Source organism: Giraffa tippelskirchi, chromosome 1, assembly GCF_054371585.1.
Source record: "Giraffa tippelskirchi isolate mGirTip1 chromosome 1, T2T-mGirTip1v1.2.pri, whole genome shotgun sequence".
In the NCBI taxonomy this organism is placed as follows: Eukaryota; Metazoa; Chordata; class Mammalia; order Artiodactyla; family Giraffidae; genus Giraffa; species Giraffa tippelskirchi.
The window spans coordinates 171,114,732-171,140,124 of record NC_137275.1 but is presented as its reverse complement, the minus strand read 5'-3'; the positions used below and the strand labels follow the sequence as shown (position 1 = coordinate 171,140,124).

At 37.8% G+C, this 25,393-nt stretch overlaps 1 protein-coding gene across 3 annotated transcripts in view; it reads left to right on the top strand.

Moving 5' to 3' along the window:
* PRUNE2 (prune homolog 2 with BCH domain) overlaps positions 1 to 25,393 on the top strand; it is a 284,658-nt gene that overhangs the window by 72,852 nt on the left and 186,413 nt on the right. For all 3 annotated transcript variants that reach the window (XM_081505723.1, XM_081505702.1, XM_081505712.1), the window contains exons 5-6: positions 7,616 to 7,768; positions 11,720 to 11,814. In XM_081505723.1, coding sequence (XP_081361849.1) covers positions 7,616 to 7,768; positions 11,720 to 11,814 — 248 coding nt within the window. The remainder of the gene's footprint in view (positions 1 to 7,615; positions 7,769 to 11,719; positions 11,815 to 25,393) is intronic.

The following is a 25,393-nucleotide window of genomic DNA, read 5'->3' as shown; positions in this document are numbered from 1 at the left end:
CCTTCTGTTGGTTGTTCCATTTGAACGTTAATAAAGAATTGTTGCTTGCTATTTTTGTAGCCTGGATTAACAGCTTCAAAAAGATCCTTTTAAGGAGGTCTAATAGGAAAGGAACAGAGCCAGACCATTTTTTTCCCTCTCTTGTCCAAAGAGTGAATCATTCATCTCCCAAAATGGTTACAAAGTCCAGAAGGAATTATACGGCTGTTTTCCTTAGGAAGAGGGATGGCCTGAGTTGGGGGAAGGGGATAGAAATTATTTTTTCTGCTAGATATAAAACCAGAACAATTCCTCAACCTTAGAATGTTAATTATTTCTCTTGCCTTGTAAAGATGAATTTTATTCTTAAATTTAGGCATTTTAAATTTATAAGATTACTAAGCGCTTGAGTAATTTGCTCCCTTTTTAGCCCTTTGCAGGCAAAAATACAAGTTGTATTTTCCATTTTTTTCTCCTTCTTTCTCCCTCCCCCCTCCCTTCCTCTCTCCATTATTTGTCCTTTAGTTTTTTTTGTTTCAGTATGAAAAAAACAATCCCAGATGAAACAGGAAAGAGGTTTAAATCCCTTCTTTTCTGCAAAGAATTTATCATGCAGAATATGCCTTGACTGTGGCGAATGTTTTCCCCAAACAACTTCTGAATTCATTAGTTCATGTTTAATATTAATGCACTGCAATTGCTTTTGGGAAGAGGTCCTTCACTTCTCCATTCTTTTGAACAAAGTATATGTGGTTAATTTTTTTCTCTAATGGAATGAAATATTTACTATTTTATTATAATTACTTTCTGTGTTACTTGTTGGTAATTTCTCATGGTTTTGAAGAGCTGGGACACTTTTGTATACATGTATATGAATTTAAGGATTTTTTAGTTCTGCAGATTTAACTGGAAGTTAAGTCAACTCCTATGTCAAAAATAGATTTGATTTTGCTAAGAGGTGCTTTTGCCTGCTCTGCATCCTGCTATTGATATTTAAATTAAGTATGTTACTAAATGGGCCTCTAGAGAGAAAAAGAAAAATTTGCTATAGATGAGTCCCTTGAATAAAGTTGGGCCATAGCCTTTCTTCTGCAGTAAAAACAACTCAGAGTATGGTGAGCATCTTTTTGACTTATTTTTTTCCTACTTATATCAGAACATCATCTCTTTCTTAATTGTCAAGTCAAAATTATAATGTCAGAAGTTCCTTTTCATTGAATTATTCTATAGGATTCTGTTTAGTACAATACCTGTTAGATTAATTTCTGAATACTGCCTTTTTATGTATTTTAAAATTAAGATCGTTAAACCAAAGAAATTGGAATCTTGGTTTGACTGTAAGCCAGGCATATTTTTGTGTAATTTATTATTAAATATTTATATTTTGATGCCATTACAGTTTAATTTAAATTTGATTTTCTAATTGCTCATGATTGTTTATAGAAATACAAGTTTGTATTACTGACATTATACCCAGCAGCCTTGCTAAATTTATTTACTGTCTTAAGTTAATTTGTATTATTAATTAGTTAATTCATTTGTTAATGAATAATTAATTTATTTGTATTTTCATTTTTAAGTTGATACACATATCATCTATTAAGAAGTCAGTTTTTATTTCTTCTTTTTCTTTCTTTATACTTTCACCTTTTTTTTTTTACACTTTTACTTCTTTTACCTGTCTTATTTCTCTGGTTAGTATTCACACTGCAGTGTTAACTAGAAATAGCATGCATCTTTGTCTAATTCCTGATTTGAGGTGGAAGTCTTTCATAATTCACAGTTAAGGATAATGTTTGCTTTTCTTATTTGGTTTTTTCCTCTTTCTTTTTAAATTGTTTTGTTTTTTAAATGTTTACAATATTGTGTTGGTTTCTGCCATACAACAATGTGAATCAGCCATAACCTTACTTGGTTTTTATAAATGCCCTTCATCAAATTAAGGAAGTTGTCTTTTATTTCTACTTGGCTGAGATTTGATGTGATTAAATCTTGGATTTTATCAAGTAGTTTCACAACTAGACCTTTACTGAGGTGACCCTTTGATATTTCTCTTCTACTAGGGCACTGAATTATGTTAACTTTGAAATGTTAACTTGGCCTTTAGTTCCTAAAAAGTCCCTATTTGGTGACAATTCAATATCCTATTGGAGAAGGAAATGGCAACCCACTCCAGTCCTCTTGCCTGGAGAATCCCATGGGCAGAGGAGCCTGGCGGGCCGTGGTCCATGGGGTTGCAGAGGGTTGGACACGACTGAAGTGACTAAGCAGCAGCAGCAACAGCAATATCCTATTATATATTGCTATCTTTATTTGGGGCTAGCTTTAAAAACTTTTTTTTGCAAATATACTTATGAGAAAGATCTGCCTCTGCTTCTTCTTTCTTGTACTGTCTCTACTGAGTATTGGTATAAAGATTATGCTGGATTCAGAAAATAAGTTGGGAAGTATTTTCTCTTTCTAATCTTTGGGAGAATTTGTGTAAAATTACTATATTGTTTTCTTAGATCTGTAAACTATGGATATTAAGCTGTGGATTCATTTTAAAATAAATACAAAACCATCTGAATTTTAAATTTCTTTTCCTATCAGTTTGGCAAGTTGAGTTTTTCCAGAAATGTCCATTTCCTCTAAAATTTAAAATCTATTAAGATTATATTTATCTTTTAAAAATATTTATTTATTTGGCTGAGCCAGGTCTTAGTTGGTGCATGCAGGATCTTTAGTTGTGGCATATGGGACCTAGTTCCCTGACCAGGGATTGAACCCCGGCCCCGTGCATTGGGAGTGTGGAGTCTTAGCCACTTCACTAGGGAAGTCCCCTGTACTTATCTTTAAAACTCTTTACAATCTGTACTATGTCACTATTTCATTTTTAATGTTGGAAAATTATACCTTCTATCATTTTGTTTTTTAATCATTTTCAAAAACCATATTAGTCTTTTCCAAGAATCAGTATTTTGTTTTATTTTCCTTATATGTGTTTCTTTTTTATGTTTTTAAGTTTTGCTCTTATCTTTATTATATCCTTCCTTCTACATTTTTTTAGTTGAGGTGTTTTTTTCTTTTAACATCTCATGCTTTTGAGGTTATAAAATTTCCTCAGCACAGCTCTAGTTGCATCTTACAAGTTTAAATGTAGTATTTTCATATCATTCAATTAAAATATATTCTAATTTATGTTGTGATTTTTCCTTTCACCATGATTTGGAAGTGCGTGTTTATTTTTCAAACATTTGGAAATTTTCTAGTTATGTTTTATTATCGATTTTTAGACTATTTTCATGATGACTATAGAATATAACTCGTAATCCTCTGAAATTTGTGAAGTTTGTCTCAACAAGTGGCCAATTTTGGTTGATGTCTCATTTGTGTTAGAAGATAAAGTATAGTCTGATGTTGTTGATAATAATAAATTTATGTCAGATCAACTTTGTTACTCATGTTGCTCAAATAATCTATATATTTACTGATTTTTTTTCCTGCTGGTTCTTAGAGTTGCTGAGAGATGTGTGCTAAAATTTCCCACTGAGATTGTGTATTTATCTCATTCTTCATCCAGTTCTGTCAATTTTTGCTTTACATATTGGGAAGCTATTAGGTAATGTTATTAGTAATGTTATTAGTTCATATAAAGTTAGGATTGATGTATCTACCTGAAGGTTGATTCTTTAATAATAAGCACATATTTGTCTTAATCTCAAGTAATTGTTCTTGCTTAGAATATCTAATATTAGTATATTATACCAGTGTTACATCTTTTTCTACTCTTTTACTTTCAGTCTTGCAATATCATTATATCTAAGGTGTGCTCATGTAAAAAGTATATTGCTATTGTAGTTTTTAAAATTCAGTTTGATAATTTTTGTCTTTTAATTGAAGTAGCTCAGCTGGTAAAGAATCCGCCTGCAATACAGGAGACCCCAGTTTGATTCCTGGGTGGGAAAGATCCGCTGGAGAACGGATAGCCTTCCCACTCCAGTATTCTTGGGCTTCTCTGGTAGCTCAGCTGGAAAAGAATCTGCCTGCAATGCAGGAGACCTGGGTTGGGAAAATCCCCTGGAGAAGGGAACAGCTACCACTCCAGTATTCTGGCCTGGAGAATTCCATGGACTGTATAGTCCATGGGGTCACAAAGAGTCAAACACAACTTAGCGACTGAACAACGAGCAACAACAAAAAACACATAACATTAAATTTACCAACTTAAACATTTTTAAGTGTACAGTTCAATAAAGTATACCCACACCGTTGTGCAACAGAGCTCTAGAACTTGTTCATCTTACAACACTGAAACTCTATACCCACTGAACATTCATTGTCTCTTTATGTTAATGTAATTGCTCTTACATTTGGGCTTAATATGTCATTTTGCTATTTGTTTTCTACTTGTCTCAGATTTTCCCCTTTTCTCTACCTTTTTTACTGTTATTACACTAAATAAGGATTTTTACTATTACATTTTCCTTCATTTGCTTATTAGTTATTAATTCCTTTTTAGAAAATTATTTTAGTAGTTATAATTAAGATTATAAAATACCATTAATTTATCTTATAAATCAATATTTTTACTACTTGCCTGATCATCCAAGAACTTTAGAGAAATTTGTCTCTACTTAGTTCAATCTGCAATTTGTTACTGTTGAAATGTATTTTAATTACACATATATTTTAAGCTCCATATTATAAATGTTTTATACAGTGAACATTGATTTATTCTTACTCATATATTCTCCAATACTTTTTCCTTCCTGTTTTTTTTTTGCTACCACCTATAATAATTTTCTTCTCCCTTTACTGTTTTTTGAGTGTGAATTCTTCTTGTGACAAATACTTCCAATTTATATTTTTGAAAATGTCTTTATTTTGCCTTCACTTTTTCTTATATTTTAGTATGTATGTATGTGCAAGTCACTCAGTCATGTCCAATTCTTTGCAACCCCATGGACTATAGAGTCCATGGAATTCTCCAGGCCAGAATACTGGAGTGGGTAGCCTATCTCTTCTCTAGCAGATCTTCCTGACCCAGGAATCGCACCATATCTCCTGCATTGCAGGCAAATTCTTTACCACCTAACCTATCAGGGAAGAATTCAATATTGGCAATTTTTTTATATCAGCACTTGGAAGCTGTAATTTCAGTGTCTTTTGACTTTCATCATTTTAGATGAGATTAGGGCTCAGTTTTATTGTAGTTCCTTTGACAGTAATATATTTCTTTTTCGCTGATATATACTTTTTCCTCTGTGAGTTTTAGCAGTTTTACTGTGCCTAGAGGTAGTTTCTTTGTATTTATTCTGTTTTGGATTCATAATTTACTTTGAATATTAGAATAATCTCTTCATTAATTTTGAAAAATGATTGGCTACTCTTTTCAAATATTGTTTCATCCCTTTTTCTCTCTCCTTTCCAAGGGGAACCCTATTACATATATTAGACCTTTTATCTATGTCATCTATGTTTCTTATGATCATCTCTGTTTTTTGATAATTTTATTATTGATTAGTTCTAATCAATTACTTTCCATTCCTTGAACTGGCCAAATCTTCTCCCACCTCAGTGCCTGTACACATGCTCTGCCTGGGTCATGATCTCCCTTTACCTTGCCTTTGCCTTAAGTCACTTATTCAAGTCTTGGCTTAGCTTAACTCTCTCTAGGAAACCTTTTATGACCCCTAAATTCTTGCCTAGATTCAGAGTACTGTGTTTTTCCTCAGTGATATTTCTTATCCCCCTCATATTCAAAACATATGTGAGACTTCCCTGGTGGCCCAGTGGATAGGAGTCCACTTGCCAATGCAGTGGACACTAGTTCGCTTCCTGGTCTGGGAAGATCCCACATGCCTCAGGGCAACTAAGCTCGTGCACCACAACTACTGATCCTGCACTCTAGAGTCTGTGAGCCACAATTGCTGAGCCTGTGTGGTGGAACTACTGAAGCTCAGGCACCTAGAGCCTGTGCTCTGCAACAAGAGAAGCCACCACAATGAGAAGTCCTTGCACTGCAACTAGAGGGTAGCCCCTGCTTGCCGCAACTAGAGAAAAGTTTGAGCAGCAACGAAGATCCAGCACAGCCAAAAATAAATACAATAAAATAAATAAATTTAAAAAAAGAAAATTTATGTGTTTACTTATTTGTAGCCCCTGAACAACTATAAGCTTCAAGTGGCAAGGCTAGCATTATTCCAGTCATGAATCATTACCATCTAGCGCAGCACTTGGCTCATAATAGGTGCTCAGCAGCTCTTTGCTAAAGGAATTAATGAATGAATAAGGTGCTTTAAATGTATTTGGCAGTATTTATTTTTCATGATGATGTTTACATTTATTGATTTTTTTAGTATATAACCTTATAAGCTGGTAAAATAGGATTATTTCTGTTTTTAAAATAGGCAAATAGAAACAGAGAGGCCAGATGACTTGCTTGGGGCTTTTCCAGGATTTTTAATGGTGAATGTATATCTAATCTCTATGTACCGTAGATTTCCAGGTAGATGTCAAGATTATGTACCAAAGTTTTCTCTCACTCACTACTTCAGTTCTCCTTTTACATTTTTAACACTGTAATTATCATTTAGGCTACACTGAAAGCTAGAGAGATGTATCACCCTAATTAATCAATAATTTTGAGAATTTTTAGAGAGTTTAATCATTTATCACTAAGCAAAGCCTCCTTTCCCCCCATGACTGTGTGTTAGTCTGGGCTCAAGGAACAGGAGAAGGGCATGTGACAGGTGGTAGCTCTTCCCTTTAAGGTGAGATTATGTATAGAAATTCTAGGAGATTGTGAGAGGTTAGTCATTCATATTATCGAAGTGCTTTGTAATGGAAACCTGTGAGTTAGACCCAGCTTATGAATCATTATAATTGCTGCTGCTGCTGCTAAGTCGCTTCAGTCGTGTCCAACTCTGTGCGACCCCATAGACGGCGGCCCACCAGGCTCCTCTGTCCCTGGGGTTCTCCAGGCAAAAATACTGGAGTGGGTTGCCATTTCCTTCTCCAATGCATGAAAATGAAAAGTGAAAGTGAAGTCGCTCATTATAATTAGATGTTAGTAAATAACTTCAAAACTGTGTGTCGTACCTGGCAGATTGGGGATGGATTCAAGGTTCACTACCTTATCATATTCTTCTGCTGCTGACACTTTGGCTAGGAAATCATTAATTGTTAAGAGAAGAGAGTTCTTATATAAAATCAGTAATGTGATGAATGAAATGATCTTCTCTGTGATCTCTTAAAGGTATTCTTAAACAGAAATATTAAGTCATATTTAATATTTTTAAATAGTTTATCATTAACTTCCATCCTGAGAATGTTTAAAACTAATGTGTATCATTTTTGTGTATTTGTGTGGGATGGGGGAAACATTTTATTTCTTTATCTGTAACTGTGCCATAGAGTGTACCATACTCAATTCAGTTGTTGAGATTACTACTCGAAGAACAGTGAGGCAAGGCAGACAGTATCTGAAGAGTTTTCTAAAAACTGCTTCTTGACTGTTACACACTGGAGGCCCCTGGTTCAGGCAGGAATCGAACTGGAAGCAGACTTCGAGAGACCAGAAAACATTGACTTTCCTGAGCCCCATCCTAGCTTGACTAGAAAGTTTAAGGGTGATTTTATTCATGCCTTTCAGGTAGCATCCTTTTTAAGTGGATGGCCATGGAGCCCAAGAAGATCTCAGAAAAGCAGGAGGAAATTCTTTCTATCCTGGAAGAAAAATTTCCCAGCTTACCTCCAAGAGAGGACATTATCAACATCCTGCAGGAGACCCAATCCAGTGCTCAGGGTGAGTGACTCTGTTCCCTAGCTGTGTCATAGCTGCCAAGGAGGGATAGTTTGGGGTGTGGATTGTTGCTGGGCCCCAGGAGGTGGACCTGTGTGTGCCTTCACTTTCTTCCCTAATGTTCATGCTTGGGCAAACTTTTCAGGAACATCGTGTTGGCTCACCTGGAAGCAGACAGTTCGCGCTGCAGGCTTTTCTCTGAGGCCTTCACACCTGGATGTGTGGTTAATTTATGTGTCTAATAGGCACCCTGGATGCATCATTACAGGAAATCTCTGTGCTGGGAGGGCTCTATTTTGAGAATATCGCATGAACAACGTCAAGCACAATGGGATTTCATAAATTAATTTGAGAAAAAAATAAGAGAAGACTCTTAAGCAGATAAAATTATTCTGTAAGTCTAGGCTTTGTCAAGGGAGTGGATTCCCTGGTTCAGTTGTTTAACAATAGTAATAATAACAGCAACAGTTCATTGTCTAATATACATGAGGTTCTGATGGTACAACTTTGTATGAATTTTCATACTGAGTCCTCATGACAACCCTGCCAGGTGGAATTATTATCCCCAATTTTCAGATGAAAACACTGAAGCACAGAAAGGCATCTTTGCTTTCACATCATCACACACACAGCTGGCAGGTGGCCAGGCCAGGATTTAAACCCAGACAGTCAGTTTGTCTTTAAGGTGTACAGCTTCCTCCCTTAGTTTGGAACCCCGCAGGGGCAGAGCCTGAAGCAAAGCAATGTATTTGAGAGGTGATCCCAGGAAACACTGATAGGGCCTGGAGCACTTTAACCAGCAAGTTATCTTTGTGGGAAATCAGGCCTTTATCCCACTAAGGAACTCTGGAAAAGAGTGTAAAATTGCACTGCACAGTTTTCCTACCTGAGGGGTACAGTGGCGTGTTGGAACTTGTTTATCGGAGCTCCAAGAGCTAACTGTTAAATTTTCAGGAATTTTGTGAGTAGGTTGATGTTGGGTTGGCAGGTTGAAGTCAGCCATGGTGGGAATATTGACAGCACAGAAATTAATGCCATGAATCAGGTTTTGTTAGGAGTATACCACTGGAATGTTGAGGGTTACTTAGTTCCAGGGACTGTTAATTTTTCTGGGATGGGCTTTGATGGCCAGAGAAAGCCCTCAGGAAAAGAGATGCAGGTGCTAGTAGTTGAGCGACTTGCTGGGGCACGAAAGTCAGAGGAACTGTGGGCGGGGCACCGACACCCCTGCCACACTTTCTTTTTTTTTTTTTTTTAATGTTTTTATTTATTTATTTATTTATTTATTTATTTATAAATTTATTTTAGTTGGGGGCTAATTACTTTACAATATTGTAATAGTTTTTGCCATACATTGACATGAATCAGCCATGGGTTTACATGTGTTCCCCTTCCTGGACCCCCCACCCACCCCCCTCCCCATCCCATCCTTCTGGATCATCCCATTGCCCCGGCCCTGAGCCGTTGTCACATGCATCGAACATGGAATGGTGTTCTGTTTCACATATGATAATATACATGTTTCAATGCTATTCTCCCAGAACGTCCCACCCTCACCTTCTCCCTCAGAGTCCATAAAATTGTTCCATGCATCTGTGTCTCTTATTCTGTCTCGCATATAGGGTTATCGTTACCATCTTTCAAATTCCATATATATGCATTAGTATACTGTATTGTTGTTTTTCTTTCTGGCTTACTTCACTCTGTATAATGGGCTCCAGTTTCATCCATCTCAGTAGAACCGATTCAAATGTATTTTTTTAATGGCTGAGTAATATTCCATTGTGTATATGTACCACAGCTTCCTTATCCATTCGTCTGCTGATGGACATCTAGGTTGCTTCCATGTCCTGGCTATTGTAAACAGTGCTGCAATGAACATTGGGGTACACGCGTCTCTTTCAATTCTGGTTTCCTCGGTGTATATGCCCAGCAGTGGGATTGCTGGGTCATATGGCAGTTCTATTCCCAGTTTTTTAAGGAATCTCCACACTGTTCTCCATAGTGGCTGTACTAGTTTGCATTCCCACCAACAGTGTAAGAGGGTTCCCTTTTCTCCACACCCTCTCCAGCATTTATTGCTTGTAGACTTTTGGATAGCAGCCATTCTGACTGGTGTGAAATGATACCTCATTGTGGTTTTGATTTGCATTTCTCTAATAATGAGTGATGTTGAGCATCTTTTCATGTGTTTGTTAGCCATCTGTATGTCTTCTTTGGAGAAATGTCTGTTTAGTTCTTTGGCCCATTTTTTGATTGGGTCGTTTATTTTCCTGGAATTCAGCTGCAGAAGTTGCTTGTATATTTTTGATATTAATTGTTTGTCTGTTGCTTCATTTGCTATTATTTTCTCCCATTCTGAAGGCTGTCTTTTCACCTTGTTTATAGTTTCGTTTGTTGTGCAAAAGCTTTTAATTTTAATTAGGTCCCATTTGTTTATTTTTGCTTTTATTTCCAATATTCTGGGAGGTGGGTCATGGAGGATCCTGCTGTGATTTATGTCGGAGAGTGTTTTGCCTATGTTTTCCTCTAGGAGTTTTATTGTTTCTGGTCTTACGTTTAGATCTTTAATCCATTTTGAGTTTATTTTTGTGTACGGTGTTAGGAAGTGTTCTAGTTTCATTCTTTTACAAGTGGTTGACCAGTTTTCCCAGCACCGCTTGTTAAAGAGATTGTCTTTTCTCCCACACTTTCTGTTACATATGCACATGTGTGGATATATGTGGATGTGTAGGCGCATGATCATATGCATTTTGTCATTCATTTTCAAAACTAGACAAACTTTTCATGTCACTATATATTCTATAAATCATTTTATGCTGTAGTATGATAGATGGCAGCTTTTCGATCTTTGAGCGGAAAAGAAATATGTAGTAGCTGTTTCCCCATACTGCTTTGATTGATAGTGTTATAAGTCGAGAGGGCAAATATTACTAATTAGCAAGTAATAGTTGACTCTGTCATCTTAATGTACGTCTGAGAAGGAGATACATGCTTTACTGGGCTTTAGTATAGGTCTTCTCAAGAGTTTAGACCTGCTCTGTTGTAAAAATATAGGGTGAGAATTCAGTATTAAGCCAGACCCTTTCCTGTTTTCCATGATAGATTTTATTGAAGCACATTGGTCCACTGACTAATACTATGCAGTTCTAGATAATTTATCCCTTCTGGATTATTCTCCCATCATTTAAGAAATCCCATAGCTCCTGTTGCCAGAGCCTATTACAAGGGTGGCCAACTTAATTACGATAGTTTTATGGGTCATATTTATAAAGTGCATTGTGAGTAAAATTACAATTGAAAACATGGAGGCTCTCGTAAATGCATCCTGAAAGCAAATTTTGGCCTTCCTAGGTATTATTTGGTTATTTGCACGGTTATGTTGGTTTTTCTTACCTACTCCACTTCTCTTCTCTGCTTTTGTCTGCTGTGGGTTTCCAGAGTCTGACCTCTGAGTATTTAATCTTCTGGGCTCCCCTGAAGATTACTGGTTTCAGCTGGATTTGGTCCATAGAAGAGTTAGAAATATATGGGGCATAGGAGTCAAAGGAAGGGGAAGAGACTGTTGTGTTTCTTCCTTGCTCCCTTCCTGTCTCGATGCTTAGTTTCTGGCAACCCCTCTTCTACTATTCCAGATCTCTGCTTCCTTCACCTGAACTTCTGCTAGTATCTGAAAGCCTTTTTTACTAATTTTCTCAGTCCCACCCACATCTCTGTAAGTGTCCTATCATTAAAGACTCTTCTTTGGCATCCTGAGGAGTGAATTCTGTTTCCTGCTGGGATCCTCACTGATGCAAATATTATCACTATGTGATTTTTTACCTTCATGTGTGTTTATTATGGTTAAAAGAGATATGAGAGGGGAAATTAACAGGGTGATGTCTTCAAATAATCCCTTAATATTACCAAAAATCTTCCTCAAATATAACATAATGTTTTTTCTCTCACCCACAGGTTTAGGTATTGAACAGACAATGCTGAAGAATCTAAAGGAACTTTCAGATGGAGAAATAAAAGTGGCCATTAGCACTGTGAACATGACCCTGGAGGTAAGGGTGGGAAAGCTTTTTTGGCAACGACAGATTTTACACAACTGCCTTTTGAGCAATTGGAACAGTTCTCTCTATTGCATAGTTAGTGTTAGTCTTTTGCTGCGAATGCTTCTTTATGGTATATTTGACTAGAAATGTGCCTTATTATTTTGGATGAAATCACTGTGCTAAATCAATGAAAGATGCCAAACAAACCTGGATTCCCAAGATGAGTGCCATTTCATTCATCTCAGAATGAAACAAAACAAACATCTCAGAAAAACAAAACAGATTCACATGTGTATACATGTATGTATATTTATATGTATGTAACCTATTTAGCAACAGTGATTATCTGTGTGTTTGGAGAAGGAAATTTAGATTCACTTCCTTTTTCTGTGCCCCACCCTGCATTGTCCATAGATCTTTTCTAAGAAACTACATTGTTCTTTGGATTCTGTAAGCTTTTTGTATCCGTGTCATTTCGATAATCAATGGTGAGAACTCTAGAATTAATAAGACCCTCCTTCCAATCTGTTAAATGAATGACCCAGAGTGAATATAGCTCTTGATTTTGTGTATTTCCTTGGTAAATTGTCTTTTGTCTACTTTGGGGCTTTTCAGTGACTTGCATGTTAATCCTAATTAGCCTAACTAATGGAATTATATTTTACAGAGACACATTTATGTGGTGTAGCAGTCTGAGTTTTTTGTTTTTTTTTCACTGTTACATTGCCTTGATCAAGTGATCCATCTTTAACTGAAGCACTGAACTCTCAAGTCAAGTTTATGGGGATAAAGATTGCTGAATAAGACTTAGTGTTTTAGGTTTTAGAACTGTGTATTGCTATTCTTTTTATTTGTTTCATGGTAATGATTACCATATCACTGTGTATATTTCTAGGGCATGTGCAGGGGTTCCATGCCTCAGAAAACCCAAGAGCATACCAGGTTCCTTCCTTTTTTATGAGTTCTTTGTAAAATTGTTTCTATTGTTTTGATAATGTAGTTTGACTTGTAGATCCATATGAGTACCAGGAGGTAGAGTGTTGTCACTAAAGACACTCACATGTAATGGTGATATAGTGCCTCATAGTATATAGTGCACATTCTCGTTGCATGTAGAAACTCAACTGTTTCTATGGACTTTTGCATTGATAAATGCTCCATATAATTAGACGAAGATGTGACTCAATGCAGGAAATACATGCAATTTGGGATGTAGTAACCAGATAATCACCTTCAATTAGAAATCTGCTTTGTGTCTAGAAATGCAAGGAAGACATGGATCTTGCAAGGGTCAGTAGCTCTGAGAATCATTTCTCCCAGTTCAAGCCTTAGGGTTTTCTTTCTCTTTCCCTCCTCCCCTGTCTCCCTTCATTTAATGGCAACTTATTAGGTTTTAAATGCCTTGTTTGGAATTCCTTTCTAAATTAACATATAGCATCTTGTAATTGCGTAGGGAACTGTCTGTAGTTGGCGAATTATTTTAAGGCTATTGTTATTATTATAGACTTACTGTAGCTTTAAGGCACCTTCATTTATAATATAGGTGTATACAAATAGCTTTGTCAGATATGTTAAACTGTAAATGTTTGTCAAGGTGAATAAGTGATAAAAAGATCATCTTAATCTTGAGAGTAATTTACATAGAGGTCCAGTAATTAATCAGGCCGCTGAGTACATCTCTGAAAGAGCTATATGATCTGGGAGGAGGGAGAAGGATATTTATACATACAAAGAAGGGTACGCAGATTAAACTCTAATCAACTGAATGAGAGCTTTTCACTTTTGCGTGGATATTAAGGATGACTGAGCAATGGAGAAAGAACTCCTTAGTAACATTGTGTATCTTCTTTGAAAGGGAAAATGTACACTGTTTATTTAAGCTTTTAGTTGGAAAAACCCCCAAGCTAAGGGCAGAGTTTGGTTTTCTTCATAGATCAAGCTGTGATACAGTGGCGTTTTCACAATCTCTGTCTATATTTGATTATATTTCAACATTCCTTTCCCATCTGCGTTTAAAAAATAGTGATAGAATCCCACCATCTTATTTTGTGTATTTTGGAACAACTGTCTAATTGCTCTTTAAATCTAGATATAGTCTCAAAGAAATGTCCTTAGTTGCTATGGCTTTCTAAATCTCACTTGTCCTCCAAAGCATGGTTGAGACCTAGCTACTTCCTGATGACTCCTAGAAATTCTCCATTTCCTATTACCACTTGCAAAATTGACCAACTTAGGACTTAAAAATATACTGTATCTTCCATTAATTTTGAACTTGTTTTAAATATTTAGTCACAATTAGACAATATTTTAAGTTAACTGGGGATAAAGATGGTGTCGTTGAGTTCTCTCTCTCTTTAATTTCCTGGCACAGTGCTGGAGACATAGTAGGTACTTGGTAAACACAAATCCATGTTGGTGTCTGCCCTTTGTTCCTTTGATATCTGGTTTTTACTTCCTTTTAAATTTAAGTGAGTCAGCTCGGAAAGCAAAGCCATCTACCCCTGCACTGAAAACAACTTACTTTGTTTCCTTCCAGTCAGTTTCAACTATAGCTGAAAGCTGAGATCAGATGGGTAAAATATAGCCCACATGTTTGTCAGTAGGACTGCTTCTCCGCCTGTCCAAAAATGGAATTGGTTACTCGTCCCTGGGAAGAATCACCTAGAAGTTCTGTGTGATACCAGGGCAATAAAAAAGAGGATTCCTTACATTTTCAATGGCCCTTTGCAATGCTGCAGCTCCATAGTTGTATGTGTCATGACCTTTATCTGCCTGGTGACCCAGTTAATTTTTTGGGGTGGAAATACTGAGAAAATGAGAAGAATTTGTCTCCTTGCAACACACATAGCATGTTCGTTGGAGGGAAGCACTGATTTGGGCTGTAGAAACCACTGCCTTTAACAGATGGGTTAATTCGACCATGTAAAGGGAAAGCTGCTAAACCTTTTGTCTCTCATTTGTATTGTAGTACGTCTCACAAATGATAGTTGTTCTAATTAAGGTTATATAGGTTACTGAAGGGGCTTCCCTGGTAGCTTAGCTGGTAAGGAATCTGCCTGCAATGCAGGAGACCCCAGTTTGGTTCCTGGGTTGGGAAGATCCACTGGAGAAGGGATAGGCTACCCACTTCAGTGTTCTTGGACTTTCCTGGTGGCTCAGACGGTAAAGAATCTGCCTGCAATGCGGGAGACCCCAGTTTAGTTCCTGGGTTGGGAAGATCCCCTGGAGGAGGGCATGGCAACCCACTCCAGTATTCTTGCCTGGTGAATCCCCATGGATGGAGGAGGAGCCTGGCAAGCCACAATCCATGGGGTCACAAAGCGTCAGATGTGACTGAGCGACTAAGCACAGCACAGGTTACAGAAAAATCTACCCTTAAAAATAAATAATTACAATAATACTCTTTCAGTGCTTTGTTCAATATATGAGGTCAGAATGAGTATGACTTTGAAAAGCAGTAGATAAAATGGTCTCATCAGAAGCATGGCCAGAGTGCTGGTTCTTACAAAGAGTATTGGAAGCTAGCTCTGTGGAAAAGATACTGCCGTCCCATCTCACATGGTTTCCAGTTCATTATGAGTCTGAATACAACACACATCCTGTGGGGTGTATACTCCACATATTGGAATCTATTTCATTCATTATGGTTGTGCCTGATCCTTTGTGACCTTTTCATTGTTTGTCAACTAGATTATCAGAAAAGAGACATGGATGGTTTTGATTTTGTTCCAATCCTTCATTTTAGTGGAGGAACCAGTAGAGAGAAATGAAGGTTATCAAAAACAAAAATCTATGTTGAAAACTTTAAATAATAAACCTTAGGGGAAAAAAGAAGAGAATTTATGGATATTAAAGTGTGTGCTTAACTGGGAGAAACTTGGCCTTTATGCTGTTGTCAGCAGAATGGAGTGATTGTAAATCTTGGGCCTACTTTACTCCTAGTAAAGCTGTATATCTAGATGTTAAGGGAAAGGGACAAAATTTTCCAGTCTAGTACAGTGCCACTGAAGCAAATGAGATTGCTCATGGCAATACCACATGAATAGTTCCCTTGCCAACACCAAGTATTATTACATCTCCATTAAGCATCTCCCAAAAGACTGTGAGTCATTACTATCTTTCTTCAGGAAGAACAATAACCAGGCACTGACTTGATCACTTTTGCTATGACTAATCACATTATGAATTATCCCATAAATATACTATATCAGTCTGCTGCCATAACAAAGCACCACAAACTGTGTGACTTAAACAATATAACTTTATTATGTCATGGTCTGGAGGCTGGAAGTCCAAGATCTGCTATTGGCAGAATAGGTTCCTTCAGAAAGCTGAGAGAGTATCTGATCCATGCTGTCACCTAGCTTCTGGTGGTTTGCTGGCAGTCTTTGGTGTCCCTTGGCTTGTAGAGGCATCATCTTGGTCTCTGCCTTTGTTGTCACATTATCTTCCCTCTATGTATGTCTCTAAATTTTGCCTTTTTTAGGCATATTGGATTAGGGCCCAAGTATAATGACCTTATCTTAACTATTATATCAACAATAACTCTATTTCCAAATAAGGTCACGTTCTGAGGTGCTGAAGGTCAGGACTTCAACATAAGACTGTGAATAAACCTACTGTCTGTTAAACACGTTTCACCTGTCACTCACACATGTTTTTATCTTAAATCAGTTTCCTTTAAATGAGAAACAGTGGGAATTTCCAACTCTTGAAGTTTTGTCTCCTTTATTTGGAGGTGGAGTCCGAGGGAATAGCTCCAACTTGTTTTCTCTCTGGGGCCCCCTCATGACCAGACACTATGCTATTTCAGACCTGGAATAAAACACATGGGATGCATTCTGGTAAAGTGACTCAGACCTCTGACTCATTCTGCCCTGCACAGAGATTACCAGACAAGCTGCACCTTGGAACACTGCAGAGGGAAAAATACCAACCGTTTCCCTTAGCATTCAGAACACAAACCAGAAATTATTCCCAATTCCCAATAAACTCCTTCCTAGTAAAAGTTGAACATCTACTCAGACTGCAGTGAAGTATCTTTGCATCATTGTAACTGGTGATTTCAGACTTACAGAACCAGTCTGAAACCTGGTTTACCAATTTTAAGCATCAAATATGATTTTTCATTGTGTGAGCTGGGAGTATTTTTGGAGTTTGGGATGAAAGTACCTCGAGCATTTACCTACCTTATTCTGTCATAAAATGCATAGTGATATTTGAGGAAGTAGATATTACTTTTGATTAGCATTTTCTTTAAAATGCCAAACACTTATGCTGGAGGTGATTTTTCGAACCTGTTCAGCAAATCAGTGGAACTATGTGTAACCACCGCCTCTGTTTCCTTTGTGGGCCCAGGGCTGCCAACTCCTACTTGTTGAGAAGGAGTTGACATTTGATGATGTGTGCTCATGATATATCAGGCAGTGAACTTGCAAGCATTGTCTTATTTAATCCTCACAGCAACCCCATGTGGTAGAGGGGCTATGATTACCTCTGTATTGGTTAAGGTAACTCTAACAGCAGCAACAGATGAACCCCAAATCTCAAAGACTCAATACATATCTTATTCATTTTTGGTTATGCAGCAAAATCCAGTTTAGTGTTTCCGGTTGGGTGGCCAGGGGAGATTCAGAGACCATCTTTTAACACGTGGCTCCCAAGGTTGCCTGAAACATCTTCAGCCTATCTCTCAAGATGGAGAAGAACTTGGAGGGCCAAAATTGGAAGGTTTTATGGATCTTGTCAGAACATAGCATCTGTCACTTGTCACATTTCATTGGCCCAGTCACATGGTTACATCTGACTGCAGGAAGGCTGAGAAATGCAGTCTAGTTATGTGCCAAGAAGGAGAACCAGTTTGATGAACAATTAGCCAGTCTCTGCCACCGTCTCCATCTTGGAAGTGAGGGTGTTGGAATTTGGGAAGGTTAAATCATTTATCTAATGCAGAGCTAGGACCAAAATCTGGGTCTGTTCTGTCCAAGCACTGTGTTCATTATGTGGGATATGATGCCCACTCAGGGGTTCACTGGTAAGTCACTAGGTATCAGTGATTGTCCGAACTCCAAGTGTCAGACAGCCTAGATAGATGTGCTCAAGCAATCCTTGGTTGAAACTCTTGTTCTCCATACTCTTGGTACCAAATCTCTTCCTCTTTATGTTCATATCTTGGCTTCTTTTAAAAATCATTTTAATTTTTGACCTGTAAATACCATGTGAAGTGAAGTGAAGTGAAAGTCGTTTAGTTGTTTCCGACTCTTTGTGACCCCATGAACTATACAGTCCATGCAGTTCTCCAGGCCAGAATACTGGAGTGGGTAGCCTTTCCCTTCTCCAGATGATCTTCCCAACCCAGGGATCGAACCCAGGTCTCCTGCATTGCAGGTGGATTTTTTACCAGCTGAGCTATCAGGGAATCCGTGTAACTTCTAAGAATTCACAGTAAATATAATTATCAGCTCCTCAGATAGAGGAGATTTGGAAAAATAAGTCAAATAGATAAAAATAATAATAATAAATAGTACTATGAGGTGAGGGATAGGACATGATGTAGGAAGGAAGGAATTCTGATGTTTTTTCTCTGCCTGCCTCTAGAATTCAAGGACATGGGTATTCTGGTTTACCTGCTTGTGATATAACTGTTTCAAATCTGTGTTCAGAATAGAGAGCAGCCCAATCAGTGGAAATTTTTAGTGGTAGAGATTAAGAAGAAAGTGAAACAGTGTTACTTTTGAGCACTATTGTAACTCCTAATAACAAAATTCTGAGCAGTTGAGGTGTTAGGAGTTATCCATTCAAACCTGACTGAAGAGTCCAACAGAACAATGGGATGACCCAGAGGGATGGGATGGGGAGGGAGGTGGGTGGGGGGTCCAGGAAGGGGAACACATGTAAACTCATGGCTGATTCATGTCAATGTATGGCAAAAACTATTACAATATTGTAAAGTAATTAGCCCCCAACTAAAATAAATAAATTTATTAAAAAAAAAAAAAAGAATTTAAAGCAAATGACAAGCACAGTTAGGTGGCTTTCATTGTGTGAATTTAACAATTAGTGTGTGTGAGTCATCTGAAGTGTAAATTACAATATGAAACTAATTTAGAGCTAATAATTCATAGCTTCTTGAGGACAATGGCATAATGAAAAAGTGATACCTGAAATTAGAGTGTAGACTTGTGTTCCTACTCTGAGCTATGAGCAGTTCTTGGTAACCAGACATAACTGAAATGAGGGACTTGAAATTCCCTATTTAAAAAATGGTTTATTGTATCAGTGGCAACAGCACTTTGTTTGAAAAAAATGTCCTCAGCACAAGAAGCATTCAATATTTAGAATCCTTACAATTTGTAGGTAGGTAGCTCCTTTTTCAGATGACCAAAAATATTTCAAGACACCAGATGAAGTCTACAAACTAGTCTCTCTAGAGTACGTTATGATGAAATTCCTGATTTATATCTACAATAAACTGAAGTTAGAGGCAACTTGATGTTTTCGTTGTTTTTACCTATTGGCAACTTTCAGATGGATTCTCGAAAGTTGACCTAGCTAACCATATTTCTCTCTATTTATTTCCTTCAGTGGTACAAAATAACTCAATACTTAACATTTAGAGATGATAAATTTCCTCATTATGCACTGTGCTTTCTTTGCTATGGGATGGTATCCTGGACCTTTCTCCTTCTCCTCTGAAATGCTATAGAAATGTATTCACATGGAGGGAGTGGAAAAGGAGGAAAATAGAAAACAGAGCCTGGGGACTTCTCTGGTGGTTCAGTGGTTAAGAATCTGCCTTCAAATGTGGGGGATTTGGGTTTGATCCCTGGTCAGGTAACTAAGATCCCACATGCCATGAGGCAGCCAAGCCTGTTCCTATGTGCCACAACAAAGAGCCAGAGCAGCCAAAAATAATTTAAAAAAAAAGAAAGAAAGAAGTCATAGAGCCTGCTCCAGGCATAAACTCTCCTCAGGACCCAGGAATTCCCACTGACTTCCTGGGCAACTGTGCAGGGGGAATGAGATAATGAGATCAGACACTCCAAGGACACTGCCCTATCAAGAGGCTGCATGGAATTTAAGGGATGCTAACCTCAAACATGACTATTGGACGTGGGTGCAGAGGCAGAGAGAAAGAAGGCAGTGGGAGGAACTACATGCAACTCCAGGAAGCCCAGGTAAGTTGATTGCTAGTGAACGAATAGGGTAGAGTCAGTGTCCCATTTGATGGTATTTTACTTGCTGCATCGCTGGTGGACACTTTGATTCAAATTTGTATGAAAATATGTATTATTCATAGCCATTCTTTCTTTTATTACATCCCCACTCCCAGCATGTCCATACTTCTACTTTGCACCAAGGACATGGAAGAAAAGAGGGTTGGATACTCCAGCCTAGCGATCCTGAGGTGTTGAGTCCACCTGGCTCCCCACTCACTGGCTTCTTCTAAAATAAAATGGTGTTCCAGTTATCTACTGCTCTTTAACAAGCCGTCATCAGAACCTAGAGACTTAAAATATTATTATCTCTCATAGTTCTTTGGGTGTGGGGGGTTCAGATGGGTAGTGTTTACTCAGGGTTTCTCATGCAGTTGTAGTTAGATGGTAATTACCTGTGAGGTTGTTTAGGACTCACCGTGCACAGGCTTCCCATAGACTGACACTAAGATTCCAAGAGAGAGCCACAAGAGTGAGCTTTCTAAGATGCAGAGAGAAGCTTCAATTCTTCTTACATAATTTGAAATATCTCAGAATATCACTTCCATCATATTTTATTGGTCATTCAGCTCCCTAAGGTCAGCCCAGATAGATGATAAAATGGAATTAGCAGTGGCGTGCTGGCAAATGTTTAACAGTGGGATCTCTGGGGGGAAAAAAAATAATATATATATGTGTGTGTGTGTGTGTGTATGTATATCCACACATATTACTGGTATGCAGGATATATGGCACACAACTTACAAATGATATACTCTTTATTGTAAATTCTATAGTATTAGTTGATTCTTACAGTGTGAGTTAATTAATTTTAATGCAACTATTGTATTACCAATTGATAAACCAATATAGTTCCAACAAGAATGTGGTTGATGTTTTTGGCTTTTTAACAAAAAAGTGAAACAATGAAGACTTTTTTCTGAACTGTGCCTGTAACAACATGAATGACCTCTTCGCCAACTTAAAGAATAGTTTTCAAATACTGGAATAACGTGTCCCCAGAATTTGTGTGTGTGTGTGTGCTATTCACAATGTGATGGCTAGAAACACAATCCATTTTTAAGTGTGTAATTATTAATAACTTTTCCTCCATTACTTTCTTAAGTTAAGACAGGCACAGTTTTTCTGAAAAGAACTAGATAGTAAATATTTTAAATTTTGCCAAAAAGAAAAATTGAGGATTTTATGTGGGAACTTACATAACAACAATTGAAAAACGTTTAGCTCATCGGTATAAGGAAACAAGCAGTGGGCTGAATTTGGCCTGTGGGCTATAATTTGCCAACATCTGCTGTAGAAAATCAATAAAACAATTAAGCTAGCTTTGATTTGTAGTGTTTGCCAATTTTCATAACATAAATATTCTTACCACGGGCAATTTCAAGGTACCAATGTGATATTGTCAAAACACGGTTAGAGGGGACTTCCTTCGTGGTCCAGTGGCTAAGACTTTGACCTCCCAGTGCTGGGGGCCTGGATTTGATCCCTGGTCAGGGAACTAGATCCTGCATGCCGAAACTAAAAGAGGCCATGGGCTGCAATTAAGACCCAGCACAGCCAAATAAATAAATAAATATTAAAAAAAAAACATGGTTGGCTAAAAGAGTAGATCTGAGGTAGTATCACAAAAAAGAAAAGAAGAATAGATCATCATCATGTTATACACTTCCCAATCTGTTTTCTTTTTTACAAATACAGTGGTAATGCAGTTAAAGTGTATAACAGATGCAATAGATGTAAATAATCTCAAGAACATAGATAATGTAGTAGAATAATTAGGAAGCGATGAGTTTTAAGAATTTATGACCTGTTTTAATATGATTTATCTAATGTGTAATATTTAAGTTTTATAATGGCTGTGTTTAATTTATAAATGGTGGGTTTGCAAATTTCCTGAAAATTTTACAGTCATCTATTACCAACCTGTACAAGTCAGTGCAAGCATACCACTGGGAATTAGACCCCAATTCTTTTTTTGTATATTTTTTCATTTATTTTATTGAAGTGTAATTGATTTAAAATATTGTGTTAGTTTCTACTGTACAGCAAAGTGATTCAGTTTTATATACTTACATATTCTTTTTCGGAGAAGGCAATGGCACCCCACTCCAATACTCTTGCCTGAAAATCCTATGGAGGGAGGAGCCTGGTGGGCTGCAGTCCATGGGGTTGCAAGTCGGACACAACTGAGCCACTTCACTTTCACTTTTCCCTTTCATGCTTTGGAGAAGGAAATGGCAACCCACTCCAGTGTTCTTGCCTGGAGAATCCCAGGGACGGCGGAACTTGATGGGCTGCCGTCTGTGGGGTCACACAGAGTCAGACACGACTGAAACGACTTAGCAGCAGCATATTCATTTTCATATAATTTTCCATTATGGTTTATCATATGATTTATCATTATGGGACTTCCCTGATGCCTCAGATGGTAAAGAATCTGTCTGCAATGCAGGAGACCCGGATTTGATCCCTGGATTGGGAAGATCCCTTAGAGAAGAGAATGGCAATCCACTCCAGTATTCTTGCCTGAGAATTCTATGGACAGAGGAGCCCACCAGGCTACAGTCCATGGGGTCACAAAGAGCTGGACATGACTGAACGACTAAAGCAATATATTGAATATAGCTCCCTGTGCTATACAGTAGGAACTTGTTTATCCATTCTGTATATACCAGTTTGTATCTGCTAATCCCAAACTCCCAATCCATCCCTCCCCCTTGCCCCTTCCTCCTTGGTAACCACAAATCTGGTCTCTATGTCTGTGAGTCTGTTTTACTTTCATAGATAAGTTCATTTGTGTCATATTTTAGATTCCACATATAAATGATATCATATGGTATTTGTCTTTCTCTGTCTGACCTACCTCACTTAGTATGATAATCTGTAGGTGCATCCATGTTGCTGCAAATGACATCATGCTATTATTTTTTATGGTTAAGTAATATTTCATTGTATATATGTATCACATCTTCTTTATCCATTCATCTGTTGGTGGACATTTAGTTTGCTTCCATAGCCTGGCTGTTGTAAATAGTGCTGTAGTGAACACTGGGTACATGTAACTTTTGGAATTAGTTTTCTCTGAATATAGGCTGAGGAATTGAACTCCAGGATTATATGACAACTCTGTTTTCAGTTTTCTGAGGAAGCTCTATACTGTTTTCCACAGTAGGTGTACCAACTTACATTCTAACTAACACTGTAAGAGGGTTCCCTTTTCTCCACACCCTTTCCAGCATTTATTTGTAGACAGAATGATGGCCATTCTGACTGGTGTAAGCTACTACCTCATTGTAGTTTTGATTTACATTTCTCTCATAATTAGTAACATTGAGCATATTTTCATATGTTTTTTGGCCATCTATATGTCTTCTTTGGAGACATGTCTATTTAGATCTTCTGCCCATTTTGGGGCTTTCCAGGTGGCTCTAGCGGTAAAGAACCCACCTGTCAATGCAGGAGACATAAGAGACACGGGTTCAATCCCTGGGTTGGGAAGATCCCCTGGAGGAGGGTATGGCAACCCACTCCAGTGTTCTTGCCTGGAGAATCCCATGGACAGAGGAGCCTGGCGGGTTACAGTCCATAGGGTCTCAAAGAGTCACACGCAACTGAAATGACCTAGCATGCACAGCCATTTTTTATCATGTTGTTTATTTTTTTATATTGAGCTACATGAGCTCTTTGTATATTTTGAAGATTAAGCCCTTGTAGGTTATTTCATTTACAAATATTTTTTCCCATTCTGAGGGTTGTCTTTTTGTTTTTTTCTTTGTTTCCTTTGCCTTTTTGGCTTTTATTGCTTTGGGAGACTGACCTAAGAAAACATTGGTACAGTTTATGTCAGAGAATATTTTGCCTATGTTCTCTTCTAAGAGTTTTTAAAAAATTAATTATTTGTTTGTTTATTTTTTGGTTTCATGAGGTCTTCATTGCTGTATGTGGGCTTTCTAGTTGGAGCAAGCAGGGGCTACTCTTTGTTGAAGTGCATGGGCTTCTCATTGAGTTGGCTTCTCTTGTAGGGAACATGGGTTCTAGGCACTCAGGCTTCAGTAGTTGTGGCTCATGCGCTCTAGAACGCAGGCTCAGTAGTTGTGGAGCACGAGCTTAGTTGATCCTTGGAATGTGGAATCTTCCCAGACCAGGGATTGAACCTATGTTCTTTGCATTGGCTGGCAGATTCTTATCCACTGTACTACCAGGGAAGTCCTTCTTACAGTTTTGTGGTGTCAAATCCTATATTTAAGTCTTTAAGCCATGCAGAGTTTATTTTGTGTATAATGTGAGGGTTTGTTCTAATTTCATCGATATACCTGCCACTATCCAACTTTCCCACCACCAACTGCTGAAGAGACTATCTTTTCTCCATTGTATATTCTTGATTCCTTTGTCAAAGATTAATTAACTTAGGTGTGTGAGTTTATTTCTGGGTTCTCTGTTCTATTCTGTTGATCCATATGTCTGATTTTGTGCCAGTGCCATGCTGTTTTGATTACTGTAGGTCTGTAGTATTGTCTGATGTCTGGGAGGCTTATGCCTCCTGCTTTGTTCTTTTTCCTCAGGTTTGTTTTAACAATTTTGGGTCTTCTGTGTTTCCATCAAAATTTTAGGATTATTGGTTCTTGTTCTGTGAAAAATGTCATGGGTGATTTGCTAGGGATCACTTTGGGTAGTATAACCATTTTAACAATGTTAACTATCCCAATTCAAGAGCATTGGACCCCAGATCTTGATGTGAGGAGGAGCGTATGCCCTTAGGGAGGGAAGGAATTGAAGGTGGCCAACTTTGGAGACCATTTACCAAAGAAAGGGATTGCTTCTGGTACCCAAGACTGTGTCATCAGGTTCTAGGCTTTATTCTGTGAATTAAGAAAAAGTAGGATCTCTAGATGGGTAAGGTGGGGAGGGAGGTGGGAGGGATGTTCAAGTGGAAGGGGACATATATAAAACTATGGCCAATTCATGGTGATGTTTGGTAGAAACCAACACTACTGTAAGGCAATTATCCTTCAATTAAAAATAAATTTTAAAAAAAGAAAAAGTAGGATCTTAATTTATGATTCCTAATTTACTTATCTGATTTTATGCACTTCAGTCAGTGGTATCATATTTCTGACAGTTAATAATCTTGGCCTAGATTAAGAGTGGGTAGGGCCATGCTGCAACTAGAGATAATGGGTCATGTGCACAGTACTGAACAACACTGGGTAATTAGTCTTTAGAGTCCTCAGTTCAGTTCAGTTCAGTTGCTCAGTCATGTCCGACTCTTTGCAACCCGATGGACTGCAGAATGCCAGGCTTCCCTGTCCATCACCAACTCCCAGGGATTTCTCAAACTCGTGTCCATTGAGTTGGTGATGCCATCCAACCAT